The 25,319-nt window shown below is 39.3% G+C and overlaps 1 protein-coding gene across 1 annotated transcript in view; it reads left to right on the top strand.

Moving 5' to 3' along the window:
- Positions 1–24,165, top strand: part of LOC124776733 — an 86,675-nt gene extending 62,510 nt beyond the window's left edge. Inside the window, exons 3-7 of the mRNA XM_047251853.1 lie at positions 6,826–6,962; positions 7,201–7,333; positions 7,512–7,549; positions 10,710–10,901; positions 23,816–24,165. Coding sequence (XP_047107809.1) covers positions 6,826–6,962; positions 7,201–7,333; positions 7,512–7,549; positions 10,710–10,901; positions 23,816–23,956 — 641 coding nt within the window. The 3' untranslated portion in view covers positions 23,957–24,165. The remainder of the gene's footprint in view (positions 1–6,825; positions 6,963–7,200; positions 7,334–7,511; positions 7,550–10,709; positions 10,902–23,815) is intronic.
- The last annotated feature ends 1,154 nt before the right edge of the window (positions 24,166–25,319 follow it).

The following is a 25,319-nucleotide window of genomic DNA, read 5'->3' as shown; positions in this document are numbered from 1 at the left end:
AAATGAGTGTTTTGTAAGCCACCTCCTTTGTTGATGGACTACATTTTCTAAGGACTCTCCCAGTGAATCTCAACCTGTGACCTGCCTTACCAACAATTATAATTTTATATGATCATTCCACTGCAAATCGTTCCATACTCATACTCCCACACATTTTACAGAAGTAACTGCTACCAGTGTTTGTTCCGCTATCATATAATCATACAATAGAGGATCCTTCTTTCTATATATTCACAATACATTACATTTGTCTATGTTAAGGCCCAGTTGTCACTCTCTGCACCAAGTGCCTATCCGCTGCAGATCTTCCTGCATTTCGCTGCAATTTTCTAATGCTGCAACTTCTCTGTATACTACAGCATCCTCTGCGAAGAGCCGCATGGAACTTCAGGCACTATCTACTAGGCCATTTGTATATATTGTGAAAAGCAATGGTCCCATAACACTCCCCCGTGGCACACCAGAGGTTACTTTAACGTCTGTAGACGTCTCTCCATTGAGAACAACATGCTGTGTTCTGTTTGCTAAAAACTCTTCAGTCCAGCCACACAGCTGGTCTGATATTCCGTAGGCTCTTACTTTACCAGGTGACAGTGCGGAACTGTATCGAATGCCTACCAGAAGTCAAGGAAAATGGCACCTACCTGGGAGCCTGTATCTAATATTTTCTGGATCTCATGAACAAATAAAGCAAGTTGGGCTCTCATGATCGCTGTTTCCGGAATCCATGTTGATTCCTACAGAGTAGATTCTAGGTTTCCAAAAATGACATGATACGCGGGCAAAAAACATGTTCTAAAATTCTTCAACAGATCGATGTCAGAGATATAGGTCTATAGTTTTGCGCATTTGCTTGACAACCCTTTTTGAGAACTGGGACTACCTGTGCCCGTTTCCAATCATTTGGAACCTTCCGTTCCTCTAGAGACTTGCGGTACATGGTTGCTAGAAGGGGGGCAAGTTCTTTCGCGTACTCTGTGTAGAATCGAATTGATATCCCGTCAGGTCCAGTGGACTTTCCTCTGTTGAGTGATTTCAGTTGCTTTTCTATTCCTTGGACACTTATTTCGATGTCATCCATTTTTTCGTTCGTGCGAGGATTTAGAGAAGGAACTGCAGTGCAGTCTTCCTCTGAAACAGCTTTGAAAAAAGGTGTTCAGTGTTTCAGCTTTACAAGTGTCATCCTCTGTTTCAATGTCATCATCATCCCGCAGTGTCTGGATATGCTGTTTCGATCCACTTACTGATTTAACATAAGACCAGAACTTTCTAGGATTTTCTGTCAATTCAGTACATAGAATTTTACTTTCGAATTCACTGAACACTTCATGCATAGCCCTTCTTACGCTAACTTTGACATCGTATAGCTTCTGTTTGTCTGAGAGGTTTAGGCTGCGTTTAAACTTGCATTGAAGCTCTCTTTGCTTTCTCAGTAGTTTCCTAACTTTGTTGTTGAACCACGGTGGGTTTTTCCCGTCCCTCACAGTTTTACTTGGCACGTACCTGTCTAAAACGCATTTTACAATTGCCTTGAACTTATCCATAAACACTCAACATTGTCAGTGTCGGAACAGAAATTTTCGTTTTGATCTGTTAGGTAGTCTGAAATCTGCCTCCTATTACTCTTGCTGAAAAGATAAACCTTCCTCCGTTTTTATATTCCTGTTTCCTTCCATATTCAGGGATGCTGCAATGGCCACTGATTCCCTGTTCTGCGCTTAGAGTCGAAAAGTTTGGGTCTGTTTGTTATCAGTAGGTCCAAGATGTTATCTCCGCGAGTCAGTTCTCTGTTTAATTGCTTGAGGTAATTTTCGGATAGTGCGCTCAGTATAATGTCACTCGATGCTCTGTCCCTACCACCCGTCCTAAACATCTGAGTGTCCCAGTCTATCTGGTAAATTGAAATCACCACCTAAGACTATAACATGCTGAGGAAATTTATGTGAAATGTATTCCAGATTTTCTCTCAGTTGCTCTGCCACTAATGCTGCTGAGTCGGGGGGTCAGTAAAAGGAGCCAATTATTAACCTAGCTCAGTTGTTGAGTATAACCTCCACCCATAATAATTCACAGAAACTATCCACTTCTATTTCATTACAGGATAAACTACAACTAACAGCGACAAACATGCCACCACCGGTTGCATGCAATCTATCCTTTCTAAACACCATTCTGTGCCTTTGTAAAAATTTCGGCAGTATTTATCTCTGGCTTCAGCCAGCTTTCCGTACCTATAACGATTTCAGGCTTCGATGCTTTCTATCACCGCTTGAAGTTCCGGTACTTCACCAACGCAGCTTCGACAGTTTACAATTAAAATACCGATTGCTGCTTGGTCCCCGCATGTCCTGACTTTGCCCCCACACCCTATGAGGCTGTTGCCCTTTCTGTACTTCCCGAGGCCATCTAACCTAAAAAAAAAAAAAAAAAAAAAAAAAAAAAAAAAAAAAAAAAAAAAAAAAAAAAAAAAAAAATGGCGCAAGTTGAGGAATCTGCAGCCCACACGGTCGCAGAACGGTCTTAGCCTCTGATATTATTTGTTGAATTAAATAGCCACATTTAACTCTCTAATTTAATAAAACCGTATTATCATTATTATTGTGTTAACACTTACTGTGTGCAAGGACCTGCAACTCAAGTTTCAGAAAATTCTTTGCAATGTGAGATGCACCCTTAAACTGTAACACTCACTCTGATAGCTTTGTGGCTGTATGGTGTTAAAGGATGCATGGGGAAAGGGGAGGAGGGAGGTGGGGGCGGAGAAACACACACAGAATAATGAAATTCATAACCTTCACTCTTGTCTGCCAACTTGGAGATGTGCAAGAATTGTATGTACCATGACATTTCCTCATTAGACTTGACCTCCAGCAAGAGTAATAATATGCGATAGGTATTCGTTATTCTTGTGTTGCTACCAGCTTGGTCCAAGATGGGCACAAGCAGCTTCGCCATGTTGTACTCGTTAGATTTGGCCCACTGAAATGAAGTGGTAGAGTAAGAGAAATGACGTGACTGAAGTTGAGCATAATTTGATTCAATACTGAGTTGGTACTTCCAGGCTCGTGAAACATTTTGTGCTTTGTAACGAATGCTTGTAATATGCAACAGGCTTATTTTCGAATCATTATCCAGAAAAAATACAGTCAGGTAGAATCAAACTCATTAGGCTGGTAGTACACGATAAAGTTTTCTTTGACAAAGTTTCTTTCTGAGATAAAATTTGATAGTGTAATAAATAATTTTGTCACAGTTAGGCCTTGTTATATTTTCTTTGATCACACCTAGCACCTTTGATTTGATCAAAGAAAATGTTTGTCTTCTGTCTACTACATTAAAAACTGCAACCACTTGGTGCAGTAGCAACGCTGCAAGTGTCTAATATTTATCAACGTGACATCAGAATTTAAATGGTGTGTCGCATCTATAACGAAATTTATGGAAATGTACAAGGCAGATAAAGCGCTGTATAACTTGCAGCATCCTGAATACAAAAATAGAACAAGAAGTGAGAACTATAAGGAAATTACTAAGGCCATTAGTTGTGAAGTATGACTAAGATGTACCCCCTAAGGATATAAAAGAAAAAAATGTACAACTTTTGTAGATGTAAAAATATTTTGCAATGGCTATAACTGTACTAAATAGTTATGTCTTCAGATATTCCTCCTTCAGTGCTTTATAAATAGCTTCACTTTCATCAATCTGCACTGTGGTGTTAGTACTGTAGTTTAAACTAGATAGCTTTCTCCTGTTGCAAGGCATTGCAGAGTTAAAGGAAAGTCTGTCTTTCGCAGATATAGCGTTTCTTGTGTGACTATTGTGTTCGATATTATGTGGAGCTACTTTCTTTAGCATATATTGAAAGTATTCTCGTCTATTTGCAAGTAATTTTCATATAATTTTACATCCTCGACTTGCAGTTCCCCTAACAGATTTTGTTGGATGTTTTTAGCGTCTCGCTGTAAAATCTATGGCATCATCCAAGTACATTTCCTTTTTCTTTCGTTCTGCTCCTCTCCCAAGTGTAAATTTAATGCAGTTACGGAACATGCAGCTGCAGGGCACAGTAGTAAGTATTCTTTCGCTGTTCTGATGGAACTATGACATCACTAAATGGCTCAATTACATAGTTTGCACTTCAGTCACCTGCACATTAAAACAACTTTTGCAAGTTGCATGAAGCCAGACAAAATTATGACCCTTTGTGAACATTACATCTACATCCACATACTGCAAGCCACCGTAGAGGGAAATATGACAGTCTGTATGCCTCCGTAGAAGCCCTAATTTCTCTTATCTTTTTGATCCTTATGCAAAATGTACATCGGCAGCAGGAGAATTGTTCTGCAGTCTGCTTAAAATGCGGCGAGAACAAGTCTTCTTTGGAGGGATTCCCATTTGAAAGTGTTAAGCATTGTCACAATACTTTTATGGTGATCCAACCTACTGGTAAAAAATCTAGTGGCTTGCCTCCTAATTGTTTTGATGTCTTCCTTTAATCCCAACATTTGAGCAGTACTCAAGAATGTATCACACAAGTGTTCTATATGCAGTCTCCTTAAAAGATGGACCACATTATCTAAAAGACTCACAAAGAGATGTCTTCCCTACTACCACTCTTACTTGCTCATTCCATTTTAAATCATTTTACATTACACCTAGATATTTAATCAACACAACTGTGCCAAGCATCACATTACTAAAGCTGTATTCGAATATTACAGGATTGTTTTTCCTACTCACCTGCATTCACTTACATTTTTCTACATTTGGAGTACCCTGCCATTTGCCACACTGGAAATTCTGTACAAGTCAGCTTTTATCCTCCTACAGTTTGCTAATGATGGAACCTTCCTGTACACCACTCAATCATTTGTATGTATAGAAAACAGCAATCCTACCACACTTCGCGTTGGCACTCCTGAAGATAACCTTGTCTCTGATGAACACTTGCTGTCAAGGGGAACATACTAGCCTCTGCTAATATGTCTTCAAGCTAATCACACCTGGGAAGCTATCCCACAGGCTCTTAATTTTTTTAACAGCCTGCAGCAGGACACCATATCGAAGGCTTTTGAGAGGTCTATGAATATGGAACGTGTCTGTTGCCCTTTATCCATAATGCGCTGGAGATCATGTGGGGAAAAGGCAAGCTGAGTTTCGCATGAGCTGATATGTGGACAGAAGCTTTTTTGTCTCAAGGAACTTTATCTGAACTTTTATGCTCAAGAATTCTGCAGTAAATTAGTCTGTAACTGTGTGGATTTCTTCTTTTACTCTTCTTACTTATAAGGGCCATCTGCATTTTTTCGCAGTTGCTTAGGGCTTTCCTGGGCGAGTAATTCACCAGAAATGCAAGCTAAGTAAGGGGCTAATGCACCAAATAGAGATTCCATTCAGAACTGGTGACTTATTTGTTTTCAACTCTTTTCAGTTGCTTCTCTACGCCAGGGATGCTTATTACTATGTCCTCCATATGGGAGTCTGCACAATGGTCAAACATGGTATGTTTGTATGATGTTCCTCTATGAATGATTTCTTAAATGCAGAATTCAAAACTTCAGCTTTCCATTTCCTGTCTTCTATTGCCACACCAGGTTGGTCAATTGGTGCCTGGAAAGAAGCCTCTGACCCACTTTGTGACTTTTCATAGGGCTAGACTTCTCTTGAGTTCTTGGCAACATCTTTTGCTAAGGTGGACGTTACATGCTTCATACATAAATCTTTTTACTGGTGCACAAACTTCTATCAACTATTGCCTGTCATTGCCAGGTTGTTTTCTGACCCAAAAGTGCAACAATCTTCACTTCCGCAGCACTTTTCAGAATTTTGCTATTAAACTACAGGTTGTTTCCATCCTTAACCTACATTCTTGACATGCACTTCTCCAGAGTGTGATTTACAGCCACTTTAAACTTTGCTCATAATTCCTCTATATCCTTCATATTGGAACTAAATGATGTTCATTCATTGTCTAAGTGTGAGGCTAATAACTGCTTACCTGCTCTTTGTAGCAAAAATTCTCTCCCACTCTTCCCAGTTAAAGAACACATTTCTGATTCAACTCTTAACTACACAGTACTTAAACCTTTGACTGCTTGTACAATTTCCTGTCTTCCAATACTTAAACTTCTTATTGTATCTTTACGTCCCCACAAAGACATGTATAGTTTTGTTTAATACAGCAGATTCTACCGTGTCCTCTTGTTACATTTGAGACTGTCTTTTAGTTTCTCCGCAGCTTTGTTAAATAACGCTTTCTGTCTGTAACACTCATTTACTAACATGATAAACCTTTTGCTTAATTTAGATTGGTGCAAGTCCCCATTCTCAGACAAACTGCCATAACCTTTATGATTTTCCTGCTGGTACTGCACTATCAAATTTTCTTTGATATACACTTTAATTAAATCAGAAAGTAGTTAAAATCTTCATATTTGTAAGTAGTAGTTGTCAGCACAAATCCCTAGGCTTTTTTGTTACACATTTCTAGTAGTGTGCATGTGTGTTTTAAAATTAAGTTTAAATTACTTGCCTTCCCCCAGGAGATATTTTCGTACTTCACAGCAGACTCAGAATAGCTGTGGTTTATCCATGTCAGTTACACTAGAGAATACTTGTCAGCCCAAGTAAAAGATTACTTTTTATTCCTCGCATTGTGTAAGCGAAGATTTCCTCCTCATCATCATCATCTTCCTCCACATGTACCCCAAGGAATTTGACAATTTGCCATCTTAATACCCTGGTCTTTCTGTGTAAACTGAAAGTTATACAATTTTGATGATTTTCTTTTAAACTGTCAAGCTCCTTGTTTCCTTTCAGGTGAAGGTATGCTCAATAAGCAAAGGAAGTTTTTTGACCAAAAACGGCAAAAAGCCATTAGTGTGATAGATGTAATTAAGATGAAGATTCCACTGGAGATCAGAAATCTTCCTGTTGGTGAGGTTTTCAGGAAACAGGTATATATTATTTACGTTGAAATAGCATTTTCAGGGGGCCAAGGGCAAATGTTAACAGAAAATTTATTTGGGAAATTCAAATGAGTGTTCCTTAAACTGCAGGTATCTATCTTTAACACAATTTGAATATAACAACTAATGTGAAGAATTGTGACAATCATGAATATGTTGTCCTACTTGATCATTTCTTGCAAAAACTTTTTGTTTTCATATGATCAATCTTTTAATTCTTTTCTAGGGGCTAAAACCAAGTTGTTCTAATGACTTACTGTCGGTGTCTCAGCAGGTTGGGAATAATGATTCCACTGCACTTAGTGTTGAACAAACGAACAAAACGGTCATCAGTGATGTAAAAAAAGAGTGTACAGCTGGTATGCAGAAAGTTATGTTTATTGTAAATATATGCTTCTATTCCATGATCTATTTCACTCATATGTTGTGTAATAAATCTTTTATGCCATATAACAGAATGTTCAAATAAGTATCTCTCTAAATATTTATTATTGTTTTCATTCCATGTTTAATTTTTTAAAACATCGTATGTTTCAGATACTGAAAATGCGTTTCCATCTACAAGTAAATTTAAGGTAAGCCACTTTAACGTTCTCAGTTTTTTAAATCACCACATACACAATAGGAAAATACAGGATTTAATCGGTGGAATGCACAAAAGTCCAGGAGATGCAACTACTGATCATCATTAACTAAAAATTGAGATATGTGGATTATTTACAGTTTATTAATACAGCTGTAGTTATAGAAACAATGGTCAGAGACACCTGTAGGTGGTGGTCGTGTATGCATGAGTTGTGATTGGTTGTGTGTGTGGATGACGTGTATTTATCTTTTGCTGATAAAGGCTGTGGCTGAATTTTAATTGTGCCTGCCTGCAGCTTAACATGTCTTCTTTATGGTAAGTAGCAATCTATCTCTTCCTACATTGTCAATATTCCTACCTTGAGTTTCCATTGTTTGATATGTATTTTTAGCATTTTTAAAAACAGAAATTACCTTGGTTGTGCGGAAGTTCATTATGTTGGCAAAAGCATCCATCAAGCAACAAATTGTGATTTATAGTCAATTTCTCTTCTTAGACCTCAATCTTAATTATCCTGTGGACAGTAGCCATTGAGGTAGACATTTGGCTGTTTCCTGTTTTGAGGAAATATGTTCACAATAAGATACCTACTGATAAGTAAATATTACTCAATAAAGAAGTTTTCCATGTGGGTGCAATAACGAACAGCAGCTCAATTTTGCGAGGACGTAACCAGCTTCATAGCCAATGAAAACTCCTGTAGATTTCAGTTGGAGTTGTTCATCCTCAAGATTTTCCTGAGTAATTGAGACTAACTAGATTCACTATTTGCTCAGACCACACCTCATGTTGTGTGACAATAATAATTTTGATTAATGCTATTGTGTGGGTTTGACATTTATTGGCAAATTGTTTTTATGTATGTTACTCCCCAAGGAAGGAACTAATAATTCCGAAGCTAGGATTTCATCAACACTTTCATATAAATATGTCTGCTGGCAGTACTAAACATTTTGCCTCATGAAGGCAAGTACTGGTTAGTAATACTATCTCGTAATTTGTTTCCTTGATTGAGTTTTCCTTTGATAAAATTGTATTTATGGATAAACACAGCTGTATCAATTGGAAGTGCACCTGAACTGTCCCTTAATGGAACGTCATATTAGATGAATTCATATAAATGACACAGAAATTGTGGTCTTTAACCGCCAACTTATTATAGATTACATAACTCATAAAATAATTATTATTATTCTTTCTTTCTTTCTTTTCTCAGACGTTATGTCTGGTCAAAAATGGAAAGTGACGCGGACCTTGATCAAGCGTGACTTCCTTTTAACTGTACGGTATATGTTATATTGCATTTAGGAACTTTCGGGTGATTGAACATGTATCAATAATTACGGATTTCTGTAGTTGTATATATAAGTAGCTGTATTGCATTGATGTACTGGTGGATATTGTGTGGTATGACTCCTGTAGTTGATAGCATAATTGGTATAATGTCAACTTTATCCTGATGCCACATGTCCTTGACTTCCTCAGCCAGTTGGGTGTAATTTTCAATTTTTTCTCCTGTTTTCTTTTGTATATTTGTTGTATTGGGTATGGATATTTCCATTAGTTGTGTTAATTTCTTCTTTTTATTGGTGAGTATGATGTCAGGTGGTTGTTGTTGTTGTTGTTGTTGTTGTTGTTGTTCACAATAAGCAGTAGAATCTCTACTCAAAACATTTCTCCCATGCTTCATTACAGCTGGGGCCACAACGAACTGCTGTGAATAGGATTTCCTTTCCATTCAAACCCAGCTGCATTGTTCTTCTAGAGGACATGATGGTGTTAACCTCTCATTCCTGGGCATGGTTGCAACAAGGCAGTGGGTAGTAACCAGGTTGATGTTTTACATTAATTCGAAAGGGTTAACAGTGTTTAGTTTATTCATTCTCCCACTGCATTGTACTGTCACAGAAAGTGGTTCTGTGTGCATCAAGGGTACTTAATTCAGGACTAACTTCTCACTGGTGCATCCAGCTATGCCTATGCCATTGCACAGGCAGGCCATAGCAGAGCTGCACCCGGCAGCAGTTACAGTGTGGCAGCAAGGAAGCTCAGAATTAGGGCTCTGGCTCAGGTGCATGCACCTGTGACTGCCTCTGAGGAAGGTGCATGCACCTGTGACTGCCTCTGAGGAAGGTGCTTGCACAGGCTCACAGGCTAGTGCAGGATTCTCCAAAATGGGTGGAGTCATGCTGTCAACTCCACCGTATACAGCAGCGACAGTGGCTGACAGCAGCAGAATGTTCCCTCACAAGGCCGTTAGGCAGGCTAAGATGTGAACCACAGCTGCCACCCCCACCCCCTCCCCCAAGTATGGGACCTGCAGGCCCCTACAGCTGGAAGGCACCACTTCAACTCCCAGTGGCATCTCTACTTAGGCACAGCAGGCAGTCCCACAGCTTAGAGAAGACAGTGTCTTTTGGCAGCAGCTAAGTGACCCATTTCAGAACGATGCCTGCTGCAGACTTCCTCTGGCGGCTGTCTGCAAGTGGTGACAATCTGCTTAGCTAAAATGGGGTAGTATGTATGGCGGTTTGGTCCACTAATGTTTGGAAAGGTTAGCACTCCTTGTCACGTAGGATGGGGAGGAGCCCAATGCTGGGCTACACTGTTTGCTAACCTAACCCCGATTGGCTTTACTCCCATCTGGCTTTCTACGTCTGCTGTCAGCAGTGATCGGACCTGTCAGTGCCATTGAGACCTAATGTATGGTAACTTTGTGACATGGGCAGTGACTCGTGCTGCATCAGCTCTGGCTGTGCATGCGAAGAACGCTTCTTGCATCGAGTTTGTGTGAAGTCTTAAGTTTCTTCATACGTGTGATGACTGTTGTCCCACTTTCGATCTATTTCTATGAGCCCCATCTTCACAACTTTTAATATCACTGGGCACATTCTGTTTTTTACCCAGTTTACATTGTCTCTCAAAGGTGGTACAGTGTTCAGATACTGGACTTGCATTTGGGAGGAAATTAGTTCAGATTCTCCAACTTTGACCTGGTCAACCCTGGGAGGATGAACCCTCATCTCCCTTCTCCAGTTATTCTTTCAAGAAGCCTTTGTTGGTTGTGTTAAATAGATTGTGAATATAATAGCCTTCTGTCTAAAATGTACTTTTCTCCTCTTGTCTACAGAACATTAATTGTATTTCAGACTCCAGCTGTTGGTTTACCAACGCCACGCATTGGGACTATAACGCCAAAAGTAGGCCCAGATTCTCCAATAACAATTCTGCGGCGTCCAAAACTGGGTGAAATAGTTGTATCCATGAAGGGAAGTCCAGTGATGTTGAATGCTGCCAGAGAAGACAAACCAACTCTAAACATACCAATGGCCAATGGAACAGTAAGTAAATATTAATATTTGAATGTCAATTCTAAAATGTTTTTATTTGAAAGAACGAAAATTGTTTACTTATCATTATCTCCCTGCCTCCTTTCATCCACTCAGTCTTGTTTCTATTATCAAAAGGTGTACAGTTATTGATGAGTCATATTAAGTATTTAACTTCACTGTTGAGCTGTGTTAAGCATTGTTGTTTTGTAAATCCACCCCACCCCCCTCCCTCCCTCATTTTTCTATTCCTACCTCTTAAGGGCAGGGGTGGGCACTTGGGAACATACAGTTCTTCGCCGTATTGTTGTACCACCTGTAACACTGTTTGGACTCCAAAAAAATGGAGGGAGAAGGAGAACAAGAAGACGTATCTTCATAATACAACTTTTGTGTGTGTGTGTGTGTGTGTGTGTGTATTTACTCGAATCTAAGCCGCACTTTTTACTTTTTTCCAGTTTTTGTAACCAAAAAAACCGCCTGCGGCTTAGAATCGAGTGCAAAGTAAGCGAAAGTTCTGAAAAATGTTGGTAGGTGCCGCCACAACTAACTTCTGCCATCGAATATATGTAGTGCAACACAGGCACGCTTTGCAGGCACAAAGATAAATACTGGCGCCAAAACCTCTGCGTCAGTAAAAAAATAAAAAATAAAAGGTGGAAGACGAGCATTTTTCTCCACCCCAAGTTTCGACCACTTCATTTTCATACATTATCGAACGAAGTAAATACAAATTCCGTATTGTTCATCTTTGAATGTAGCAGCATTTCAATGTACTATGAAAATCCGACTGGCAAGACCGTTTGGGATGTTTGTCAACATGGCCAACTCTACTTTCTGAATTTTATCCTACCTGTGAGAAGAGATGGTTGCTAATAGGAACCTGATGCAATGTAAATCACATGCAGTATTCTCTTCACCTTGAGAATAATACGAATATCAACATTTTGCCATGTATTCTTTCGTGTTTGCTGCTATCTCATTTAAATCCTTTCTGCCCAATAAACTACGAAACTAGAGTGTGCCAACAGCAAACGCGGAAGAATATACATATCATGTCATGTTTATATTTGTATTATTCTTATGCCTAATAGTGATACAGTCAGAATTGAAGCACGGGAATTGACTAGATTTTTAAATCTTAAGATGACTCCAATTTCTGTGCAGAATATAATTACTAAAGAGGCATCTGCAAAGATTTTCAAACGGAGAAAAGTTTTTGCTAAACTCTCATTCAGAACATCTTCCATCATACGCAGCCTATTATTTGGTTCTTGCTGATCATTATCAAAGAAAGCAGCAGTGTAAGTAACAACAAATAGCAGTCTCTTGCCATTGTTTCGCTAATTAGAAGACTCCTCTCTCTTCTTTTTTTTAAATCGTAAGCGGCGGTAGTGCGCACAAAAGCAACCCATGCCACGAGCGGCGACAGGCCGTAAGCACTCATTATCAGAATGTGACGAACAATGCATGACACAGTACAGTAATGCATTTTCAGCTTAGAGTGACGTAAACACCTATATCAAAGAGAACGGCACTTATCAGATAAAAGAAAAATAAGCAATCAATTCAAACCAGACGAAGCACGTGAAAAATGAAGGGTACCCGTATAAATACGGATGGTGCGCCTGACGCATAGCAATGCCTACCTGGTAAAGCTTAACTGCTAAGCTTACGACAACCAAACTACTGTAGCTGTATCGTCATTTATTCGACCTAAATTGTGTCTCATATTACAATGGACCAACTTTGTTTCGAGTTGGAGGTGTGGCCTAAAACTTTTCTCTCTGCTTAGAGTCTCAAACTTCAGGTGCGGCTTAGATTCGGAAAAATTTTTTCCCTTGATTTCGAGTCTCATTTTTCAGGTGCGGCTTAGATTCGAGTAAATACGGTAATCCTTCACAGTAATGTGACCTTAAAGAGTACCCATGCAGCCCTTGGAATACCACAATGTTGTTGTTGTGGTCTTCAGTCCTGAGACTGGTTTGATGCAGCTCTCCATGCTACTCTATCCTGTGCAAGCTTTTTCATCTCCCAGTACCTACTGCAACCTACATCCTTCTGAATCTGCTTAGTGTATTCATCTCTTGGTCTCCCTCTACGATTTTTACCCTCCACGCTGCCCTCCAATACTAAATTGGTGATCCCTTGATGCCTCAGAACATGTCCTACCAACCGATCCCTTCTTCTGGTCAAGTTGTGCCACAAACTTCTCTTCTCCCCAATCCTATTCAATACTTCCTCATTAGTTATGTGATCTACCCATCTAATCTTCAGCATTCTTCTGTAGCACCACATTTCGAAAGCTTCTATTCTCTTCTTGTCCAAACTATTTATCGTCCATGTTTCACTTCCATACATGGCTACACTCCATACGAATACTTTCAGAAATGACTTCCTGACACTTAAATCAATACTGGATGTTAACAAATTTCTCTTCTTCAGAAACGCTTTCCTTGCCATTGCCAGCCTACATTTTATATCCTCTCTACTTCGACCATCATCAGTTATTTTGCTCCCCAAATAGCAAAACTCCTTTACTACTTTAAGTGCCTCATTTCCTAATCTAATTCCCTCAGCATCACCCGACTTAATTAGACTACATTCCATTATCCTTGTTTTGCTTTTGTTGATGTTCATCTTATATCCTCCTTTCAAGACACTGTCCATTCCATTCAACTGCTCTTCCAAGTCCCTTGCTGTCTCTGACAGAATCACAATGTCATCGGCGAACCTCAAAGTTTTTATTTCTTCTCCCTGAATTTTAATACCTACTCCGAATTTTTCTTTTGTTTCCTTTACTGCTTGCTCAATATACAGATTGAACAACATCGGGGAGAGGCTACAACCCTGTCTCACTCCCTTCCCAACCACTGCTTCCCTTTCATGTCCCTCGACTCTTATAACTGCCATCTGGTTTCTGTACAAATTGTAAATAGCCTTTCGCTCCCTGTATTTTACCCCTGCCACCTTTAGAATTTGAAAGAGAGTATTCCAGTCAACATTGTCAAAAGCTTTCTCTAAGTCTACAAATGCTAGAAACGTAGGTTTGCCTTTCCTTAATCTTTCTTCTAAGATAAGTCGTAAGGTCAGTATTGCCTCACGTGTTCCAGTGTTTCTACGGAATCCAAACTGATCTTCCCCGAGGTTGGCTTCTACTAGTTTTTCCATTCGTCTGTAAAGAATTCGTGTTAGTATTTTGCAGCTGTGACTTATTAAGCTGATAGTTCGGTAATTTTCACATCTGTCAACACCTGCTTTCTTTGGGATTGGAATTATTATATTCTTCTTGAAGTCTGAGGGTATTTCGCCTGTTTCATACATCTTGCTCACCAGATGGTAGAGTTTTGTCAGGACTGGCTCTCCCACGGCCGTCAGTAGTTCCAATGGAATATTGTCTACTCCGGGGGCCTTGTTTCGACTCAGGTTTTTCAGTGCTCTGTCAAACTCTTCACGTAGTATCATATCTCCCATTTCATCTTCATCTATATCCTCTTCCATTTCCATAATATTGTCCTCAAGTACATCGCCCTTGTATAGACCCTCTCTATACTCCTTCCACCTTTCTGCTTTCCCTTCTTTGCTTAGAACTGGGTTTCCATCTGAGCTCTTGATATTCATACAAGTCGTTCTCTTATCTCCAAAGGTCTCTTTAATTTTCCTGTAGGCGGTATCTATCTTACCCCTAGTGAGATAGGCCTCTACATCCTTACATTTGTCCTCTAGCCATCCCTACTTAGCCATTTTGCACTTCCTGTCGATCTCATTTTTGAGACGTTTGTATTCCTTTTTGCCTGTTTCACTTACTGCATTTTTATATTTTCTCCTTTCATCAACTAAATTCAATATTTCTTCTGTTACCCAAGGATTTCTACTAGCCCTTGTCTTTTTACCTACTTGATCCTCTGCTGCCTTCACTACCTCATCCCTTAAAGCTACCCATTCTTCTTCTACTGTATTTCTTTCCCCCATTCCTGTCAATTGCTCCCTTATGCTCTCCCTGAATCTCTGTACATTCTCTGGTTCTTTCAGTTTATCCGGGTCCCATTTCCTTAAATTCCCACCTTTTTGCAGTTTCTTCAGTTTTAATCTACAGGTCATAACCAATAGATTGTGGTCAGAGTCCACATCTGCTCCTGGAAATGTCTTACAATTTAAAACCTGGTTCCTAAATCTCTGTCTTACCATTATATAATCTATCTGATACCTTTTAGTATCTCCAGGGTTCTTCCATGTATACAACCTTCTTTCATGATTCTTAAACCAAGTGTTAGTTATGATTATGTTGTGCTCTGTGCAAAATTCTACCAGGCGGCTTCCTCTTTCATTTCTGTCCCCCAATCCATATTCACCTACTATGTTTCCTTCTCTCCCTTTTCCTACACTCGAATTCCAGTCACCCATGACTATTAAATTTTCGTCTCCCTTCACAATCTGAATAATTTCTTTTATTTCATCATACATTTCTTCAATTTCTTCGTCATCTGCAGAGCTAGTTGGCATATAAACTTGTACTACTGTAGTAGGTGTGGGCTTCGTATCTATCTTGGCCACAATAATGCGTTCACTATGCTGTTTGTAGTAACTTACCCGCATTCCTATTTTCCTATTCATTATTAAACCTACTCCTGCATTACCCCTATTTGATTTTGTGTTTATAACCCTGCAGTCACCTGACCAGAAGTCTTGTTCCTCCTGTCACCGAACTTCACTAATTCCCACTATATCTAACTTCAACCTATCCATTTCCCTTTTTAAATTTTCTAACCTACCTGCCCGATTAAGGGATCTGACATTCCACGCTCCGATCCGTAGAACGCCAGTTTTCTTTCTCCTGATAACGACATCCTCTTGAGTAGTCCCCGCCCGGAGATCCGAATGGGGGACTATTTTACCTCCGGAATATTTTACCCAAGAGGACGCCATCATCATGTAATCATACAGTGGGTCCCAAATTATCGAACCCCTGCTGTGTTCCACTCTTTGGATGTAAACTCCGCCAGAAGTTGGAAAAGAAGTGAAAGACTCAGTCGGACAAAAACCTTCTTCCATTGCTCCATAGTCAATGTGTTCTTTTTTCGGCACCTCAATTTTTTGTTCTGGGCATTTGCATCACTGATTAGTGTATTTGGAATTGTAGCTCGCCATGCAATTCCCTGCTTACGGAGCACCCTTCCTGTTGTGGTGCTGACACATTTCGCAAGTGCAACATTTAGTACTACAGTGACTTTTGCAGCTGTCAGCCTCTTATTTTTCATCGCAATCATCTTCAATTAGGATTCCTCATGATCACTCAACACACACTTTCATCCGTATTGCAGCTTAGCTCACACTGTTTCTTCCACTTTTCCTGTATGTGGTGTAAATCTTCAGTATGGTGCCTCTTCAGATGTCGCATACTTTTGTCACCTTGGTTACAGAAGCACTCACCATATGAGCACCAACAGCTCATCCATGATCAAATTTAGTTAGCACTCACAACTACCCAGAACACTGTTCTGACCAGTACTGGTAACCCATGAGACTAGTTCTGCTGGAAATAGATTTACTCCTTGAGGATATGAGGATTGGAAAAAATATGGAAGCACTGAAAAATACACAATTGAATATCAATGCAGATGCCAGTCTATCCTGCAAATTGATTTTACATCAATAAACCACCAGTCTCATCCAACGTTCAATGAACATAATTAACAATCAGCCTAGTTCAAAATCAAATTTTCTGGGCCATTGCATCCAATTGTAGTATTGCAGATTCCTCAAAGAAACTACCTAGGAGTACATTTCTGATCACTCAGTATTAGAGTAGTCTTCAGTGTATTAATCAGCTATTTTGAGAAAGCTCTGACTTCCTGAAATGAGGTCCATTCCTTCAGACATTTTGCCCACCACACACAAAATAGCTTTACATGGACACCCTCTGCCCCCTTCAATCTCTGCAATGTTCTGGTCAGACCCTGTCTTCTTTCTGCATCAATTTCCCTACTCTATGGCCCCTACCCTTGTTAGCGTCCCTGCTGTAAGACTTGCCCTATGCATATTATTAAAGGGAGAGCCACCTGTGAAACTGCATGTCATGTACCAGCAATTGTGTAAACACTATACAGCCTTCTACATTGGTGTGAATACCACCAAGTTATCAGTTGGGATGAATGGCTGTAGACAGAGGGTGTATACTGGCAACACGTAACGTCCTGTTATGGAACATGCTGTAAAACATGAGTCGTGACTTCGGTGCCTATCTGTTTCACCAAATGGGCCATCCGGACTCTTCACTGAGGCACAAGTTTCTCAGAACTTCGCAGTTGGCTACTGGTGTACAAGAAGTCCTTCTACCTGCTTGGCCTTAATTTGTGTTAATTGTTTCTTTAATTTCCTCCGCTCAGCATTTCTTCATAATAACTGTTCCTTTCTTCATTGCCTCCTAGTTTTTTATATCTTTTTTTTATCTATTTCCCCTTACCTCTTCTCTACCATATTATAATCCACTCTTATTAACTTTTGCACAATGTTTTCTTTGCCAGTAATAAGTCTTGCTTATTACCATATCTTCCACCTTTTAAGTTCTTAGGTTTTCAGTTCCTGTCCAGTAAGCCTTCCCCGACCTGGTGCTTTGGGCGACTTTACCAATCCACCCCATTTTCTAAATGTTGCCGGTCAATTTCCTTCATCCCTCTTCCTTCCCCTTCAAGCCTTGTGCCAAAAGCAGGAGCCACTGGCTCCAAAAACTTTTCACATTTATTTAACCTCTGTAAGTGTGTTGTTCTGTCGTCGAATGGTGAGTAGATTCTGGAATGTAAGTTGCACTTCCCTTGGTTTTCATGATCCAGAAAACCACCTGTTGCTAAGAATAGAGTGCAAAGTAAACAGAAGTTCTCAAAAATTGCACTAACTTCCACCACAAACTACACAGGCATGCTTTGCGGACACTAAGATAGATATTTGTATCAAAACTTCTTCTCCAACAAACATAGAAAAAAAAGGTGGAAGAAGAGTCTCCCCCCACCCCCCTTCCTGGCAATTTTAAAACATTATCCAGCGAAGACAATAGAAATTCTGTATCTCATCTTCAAATGTAGCAGCCTTTCATATATTCATAGCAACAAAAATAAATTTCTTTACATCAATAACAACAATGCATAATGCTTCAGAATTCTTGCCCTAGTTGCAAAGCCATGGCTCATTCTAATTTCTCATATAATTCTGTTGAATTGTGTAAAGTGCTGGTATTTGTCATCCATAATGAAGCACTTTCTTTGTAGTGCCGAATTAAAGAATGAGGTTTTTTCTTTTGCAGAAAAATATTTTAATCATACTGCAGGTTTGCGATATGGGATTGACGAGATTAACATCAGACTATGGCGATTGCAAAGAGACAAATTTTTTGGAAGTTCCAGTTGCATGAAAGCCTTTAGTAGGCCAGAATGTGGCCATTATCATGCTCTTGAAGTAATTTTAAATAATTTTAAGGAGCAGCATCAGAAATGCGTGCCTGTGAACACTGAAATTTTAAAAATTAAGGCACGTGAAATTATGCGAGAGCTAAAAATCAATAATTTTTTTAAGGCTAGCTTCAACTTGATTGGTCTTTTTTATGAAGCACTGGGGTTTTTCACTTCAGAGGGGCTGCCAAAAATAATGAAAAAGACTTCTGGAAATTCAGCTCTTCATAATCAGGTGGATTACACAGTTGATGCCAGAGGAAAAGATAGAAATATTCTTATATCAGAGGGTAAATGGAAATGTCATGTGGCTAGGGCCTCCCGTCGGGTAGACCGTTCGGGTAGGTCTTTCGATTTGACGCCACTTCGGCGACCTGCGCGTCGATGGGGATGAAATGATGATGATTAGGACAACACAACACCCAGTCCCTGAGCGGAGAAAATTTCCGACCCAACCGGGAATCGAACCCGGGCCCTTTGGATTGACAGTCCGTCACGCTGACCACTCAGCTACCGGGGCGGACCTATCAGAGGGTGAAAAACAGCAGACATCTGTGTTTGCTTGCACAGTAGATGGACGTAAGTTACCCCATCCATAGTTTAAATGAGACCTTCCCAAAATCTGAAATCCCTAGAGTGATGACAATTTATAATTATCTAATAGATATTTTAAACATTTCATAAAGTTTGTATTACAGATCTAATAAAATTTTGTTTTATATTTCTACTTTTAATGTCTAAGTTATTTTCATTCATATTTCACAAGTGTTGTTAGACATATATTTGAAGTCTTCACTAAAAATCTAATATGAAAAGCAGAGTGGATCTCAGATGTATATAAATATGGCTGACACTACATTTTTGGATGTTTTTCCTACCAGTGACAAGAGGGGGTTTCTATGAATCATGAATCACATACTCTTGTCACCATAAGAATAATACGAATATAAACATTGTGTTGTACATTCTTCTGTGTTTGCTGTTACCTCATTTAAATCTTGCTCACATAATAAACTAGTGAGACAAAAATTTACGTATCACATGATGTTTACATTTTATTATTATGCTGAATAGTGACAGAAATGGAGCACAGCAACTGACTTGTAGTATTGATTTTTTTAAAACTTCTGCACCTATAAATACTTTGCAGAAAAATTGTGATTTTAAATGTTAGAAAGACTCCTAAGCTTAAGACTCGAAACCAACTGCTGTAACTGTATCTTCATCTATTCTATCTAATTTGTATCTCACGTTAGAACATATCAGCTTTGTTTTGATTTTGAAGTGCAGCCTGCAACTGTTCCCAAACTTGTATTTTAATGCTAATTTTTTGGGTACAGGTAGATTTGGGTATTTTCTCTTTTCTTCAATTTAGAGTTTAATTTTTTTGGCTGCAGGTTAGTTTCGGGTAAATACGGTATATTTTCAAAAATTGATTATTTTACTTGATTTATGATACTATGCAGAGATCTGAGATGAATTTGTTTGTGAGGTAATTCTTGAATTTTTCAAAGTTGTAACATAGTGATAAGAACAAGATTGAATAACACGTTGAATTATTGATGTGTGTTTTGTACGAGCCCATCACCATCACAAGAGTGTACAATAATGGCTTGTTCTGCCCAAAAAATCAGTGCCTATTCTTACCGTCACCTGAAGACTGCTGCGTAGTTATTTGTGATTACACATACTCAAATGTGTCAACACATGCAAGGTAATTCTAACCTACTACACTGACAGTTCTCAGGTACAATGCATTTTAAACAAAATGATGGTGTGCACGCATGCGTGCGCTTACGCAGTATTTTGGTGGTATCGCACAGAAACACTTCCTGGCAACGTGCCATGTCAGTCAGCAGAAGCCATTAGGAACGTATGACACCAGATAAAGTAACTTGAATTTCTGTAATGACCTTAAGTTAGTGTTCAGTAACGACATATTCTAATGAAGAGACATTTAATCATACTCAGAAAATATTGCCAGAATTACAACAACCAAAGTGAGTTCATGGGGGAAGATACCAAGATCGTTCACTGTTGGTTACATGTTTGAGTTTTGAGGCATTGATTTGGCATAGTGATCAGGTGCAACTAATCCACATTCATAACAAACAAGACAGAAGACATGTTCAACACCATGTAAGTGCAGATATTCTTACTGCAATAAATCTCAATCCACATCTTTGTACATCAAGAATAGCTCTAGATCCTAGCGTGAGCAGAAGTACCATTGGAAAAATCTGCATGATAGTAGTTTCTTTCTCACATCCATGTTCACCAAGAACTATGGGAAGGTGATATCCAAACAAGAAGTTTCTTCTGCATCTAGATTCTAAATCAAAATCTAGATTTCACGGTATCGTACTGAGAACTGATGAAGCCATTTCAAAGTCTAATGGTGAATTAAGTCACAAGGCTACCAGCATATATGGATCATAAATACCTGATGTGGACTCGTCAATGATAAAATTCGGATAAAACTTCCTTGCAGATTAAAACTGTATACCGGACTGAGACTCGAACTTAGGACTTTTGCCTTTCGCGAGCAAGTGCTCTACCGACTGATCTACCCTAGCATGACTAATGACCTGTCCTCACAGCTTCAGTTCTGCCAGTACCTCATCTCCTGCCTTCCAAACTTCATAGAAGATTCAGATCTTGAGTCTATGAAAAGATACAAAAAGTGGTACACTGAATTTCTGAAACACTCACTGACAGTTGCCCGAAAATATTTTACTAGCAACACAGTTGAAGTGTTTATAACAATAAGAGTACAAAACACTCACCCCATTAATTATTTCTTTTGGAGGCACATTGGGAACATTGTAAGATTCTCCATTGTGTTTGCCCTTATTGGTTTACAAAAACAGCATTTCACCTAAAAATATTGGATGTGTCATTCCATCAGCTTATGAGTGTGCACCCAGGATATTATTAATTCTTCCAGTATTTTGGTTAACAACTTTGTTGCCATTCTCAAGATGAATCACTTCCAGAAGTTTTAAATTACTTAACACACTGCAGTAAAGTAAATGTGTCTTGTAGATAACACTTTTAGTAACAAATATCAGTCATACACAAAGCATTATGCATCTAAGAGTAAAACAAAGCAATTGCAGTGTCAACGGCCAGCCGCTGTGGCCGAGTGGTTCTAGGCGCTTCAGTCCGGAACCGCACTGCTGCTACAGTCGCAGGTTTCAATGCCTCAGGCATGGATGTGTGTGGTGTCCTTAGGTTGGTTAGGTTTAAGTGGGTGTAAGTCTAGAGCCCTGATGACCCCAGATATTAAGTCCCCTTAGTGCTTAGAGCCCATTTTCAGTGTCAACAAATCGGCACTTGTCAAGTATGCGGTTGACTGGTACGAATGGCATAGTTTGGAATGTTAGGCACTGAAGACTTAAAACACTGTTTGCTTTTAGAGTTCAGACATGAAATAAAGGGTTTCCCCAATTTGTCGAGCTGGAAATCCTTGTCTCAGTCGATCAGGTTTTAAGTGCACTAATAGTTTGTGAAGGTTGGTGGCAGCAGCTAGATCCCCCCACAAGTCAATATGGATGAGCTTAGGGTAAATGCAATGCCCAAAAAACCCATCTTCCTTATGTAGAACTAATACATCCGAGAACTGTAGAAAGCAAATCATTTCCCATTCCATTATAAATTCAGTATTTTCTTGACTGAAGTTGTGATGATAAAGCACTTACTCAGTTGTTTTGATGTAGGGCCAAACTGAGAATGTGTGATCAGCATACCTCCAGAACATTCATTTTCAAAATGGAGAGTTGAGAGCTTTTTCTTCAAAATCCTCCATAAATAAATTATAGTGGATGAGATGACTGTCATATTGTTATGGACAGTCCCTTCAAAATATTGGTTATCTAACAAAAAAAGTAAGTGGAGGTTAGCACATGCTTAGGTGATGTTGCTGCTAATCAATGATAGTCAACAATAGATGACTCAGTGAATAAGAAATGTCAAAGCTAAACAGTATATCAGAGTAGTTAGGTTTCAAAGTTTCTACCTATTAATAAACCTGCCAAATTGTGGGTCTGAAGTTAACATTTACCTACAAAAGATCTTAACAATGAGGCTAAATATTTGGCTGGCCAGTAATTAGGTACACACATGTACCATTGGTCTAAATGTCAGTGCTTTTATTTTCTACTCCCAAGCATGGTTAATGACCTCCATCTTCCTCTGAACCAATTTTTTAATTGTGTATAACTTTGTGGGCTTTGGTGAGGCTGTCAATCTTGGAGACACAGGGCTGCTGCACTACTTTAGTATGTTGATGATTTCCTTGGGTAGTGAACTGTAGTCCAGAAGTAAAGTAGCTTTTCTTCGAACACATGTAGTGGGGTCTTTGCCAATCTTAAGATATGTTGTGCCGTGAAGTAAGTTGGACATTTTCTGTACCTAGACATCTTTTGGCAACAAAACAGTGGCATTACTTTTGTGTACAGGAAGACTAGGAATTGTTGGGGCTACAAAGCACATATCTCTGACAAGGATAAGTTGCAATTTTGTGGACAGGATCTTGTTAGAGCTTAGTGTGCTTCACGTCTTATTTTCTCAGCAGTGTCATCAGTTGGTTTTCTAATGGCTTAATGATCTTATTTGTTGTTCTTCTTCTTCTGTATCATAGATCACTATTAAACCTTACTTCAAATGTGTCTGAGTTTTACAAACAGTATCTTCTCTTTAAGAAAGGATAGAGTGGTTTGTTTTCAGATTCACTATTTGTTTTGTTAAGTTGTGTAGTTCACATCAAATAATACATTTATCAAAATTGGCAATTTACATTTCATTTTGAACATGTCTTATTCGGTGTGGTAAATAATACAACTTCCTTGTAAATCTATTGACACTCACTCGCATTGTTAAAATTTACTTGTGATACACATGCTGTGTTTGCAGCACACACCAGAAAGCTTTTCAAAGAAACAGGCTGGATTAAATCAGTGTTAAAAATTTAATGGATGTTTCCTGAAGGACAATTAGCTGTGTGACAACACACAGTTCCTTCAGGGACTGTCCTTGCCCCTCCACACACGCTTGTCAAATATAGCTGGAAAGCTAGTTTCATGTGTCTGTGACCCCAGTTGTGTGTCACCTCATCTCTGGCTGTCCCCTGCTCCCTCTGCAACGGTTTGTCTGGCCTCCCTCCCCCTTCCCCCCTGCACCCCCCCCCCAATCGATCTTCCCTGTGCTCCCTCTCCCAATATATATTTTTTCTCCCATTGTCCTCCCCCCTTCCTCCTCCTCCTCCTCCTCCTCCTCCTCCTTTTGCCTCATCCCTTGTGGCTTCATCTCTCTGGTGTCCTCCTCCTCCTCCTCCTCCTCCTCCTCCTTTTGCCTCATCCCTTGTGGCTTCATCTCTCTGGTGTTTGTCATTGTAACCAGTTTCCAATTTGTGTCAGTTTATAATTACGGAATATTTTCCAAATCAGTGAAGTGAAGTGTTGAATTTAATCAATTTTGTCATAGGTGATGTCCATCCTTCCTCAGAGAGGTCTACGAACTGCTCAGTTGCCCCAGGAAATGGATCCTGAAACTCAAGAAAACCTAAAAGTGATATGGGAAAATCTAAAAGATCTTATTGGACATACAGAAACTCCTAAACCTTGATTTGCCATTAAATGTGTTTTAAGAAATAAGACAATGTGTGACAGAAAGGATACTGCTTAATATTATTACTTGTGATACACATATTTTGTTAACTTGCATATAAAGTGCATTTTGCTGCGTGTTTTGCACATTAATTTAACTCTCGTACCCAAATAATAATGCAACAAACCTAAATCGAAATAAATTAGAAAATATTCCTGGAAGGAAAAGATTTGTTTCTGTTGACTAGAAGTGTGTTAATTTGTGTGTTCAAAAGAGGCAACTGTACCTTACTAGTTTAATTAGTTGCAGGTTCCGTGGATCATAATAGTGACCTCTCACTATGATGGGAACCAAGTCGATCTTAGAATTACAGTAAACTTTCTCAATTACTAATTTTCAGGTAAATTCTATTTACATCTTCAAGGGTTGAACTTGATTATAATACTTCTGGTACCGGTAAAGAGAACTGTTTCTGCCTCTCAGATATATGATGACTGATAGGAGTGCTTTCATAACTTAATGGGCAGCATGCTAGCTTGGGAAATACAAAGTTAAGCAAACCCAGGGTTGAAACCATGCAGCAGATTGACTTGACTCTGGTGCATCAGCCAACATCAGTGGCTTCTATGTGTGATGGGCTGGTGCCAAATTTCAACCTGAGAGAATAATACACAAAAGCAGTTTAAACATAGTAACACACAATTACACAACCCACAGGCAGATGGTGCATATGACTTTCCTCTTTATGATTACGACAGTTGTTGCATCAGGTAAGGCATCTGTCTACAATAATATATAAGGAAAAAGAAAAGAAAAGCCAAATCTTGAAGAAAATTATGTAACAACCACAAGAATGACCCCAATAGTGCCCCCTGCCTGCCTACTGACTCACTCACTCGCCCGCCCCCTCATTCTGTCCAGTAAGTCTCCCCCGACAAGGGGGTTCTGGGTGACTTCTCTAAACTGTACGTACCCCTTTCCCTAAACCTCTCCAGTCCTTTTCCTTCACACCTCTTCCTTCAGCTGTTCTGCCAGAAGGAGCCACTGGCTGTGAAAGCTTGTAAAAGTTAAATCTCTCTTGTGTGTGTGTGTGTGTGTGTGTGTGTGTGTGTGTGTGTGTGCGCGCGCGTGCTATTTACATTATATTGTCTAAATTTGTATTTAGCTAGATACGGTGAAAAGTTAGTAGCAAGATGTCGTACACCATATTATTTGGTATTCTTTAGGAGAATACTATGAAGTTCACAATGACATCCTTCTGGCAAGTCATGGGAAAACACCAACTGGCACTGTAATGTCTTTTAAGTTTTGAATTATCCATTTGGTGAATTGAAAAATGGCATGCTCTGTGGAGAGATCTAGTTGAAATCCAAATTGAGAG

Source organism: Schistocerca piceifrons, chromosome 2 (assembly GCF_021461385.2).
Source record: "Schistocerca piceifrons isolate TAMUIC-IGC-003096 chromosome 2, iqSchPice1.1, whole genome shotgun sequence".
In the NCBI taxonomy this organism is placed as follows: Eukaryota; Metazoa; Arthropoda; class Insecta; order Orthoptera; family Acrididae; genus Schistocerca; species Schistocerca piceifrons.
This window is presented reverse-complemented; position numbering and strand designations above follow the sequence as displayed.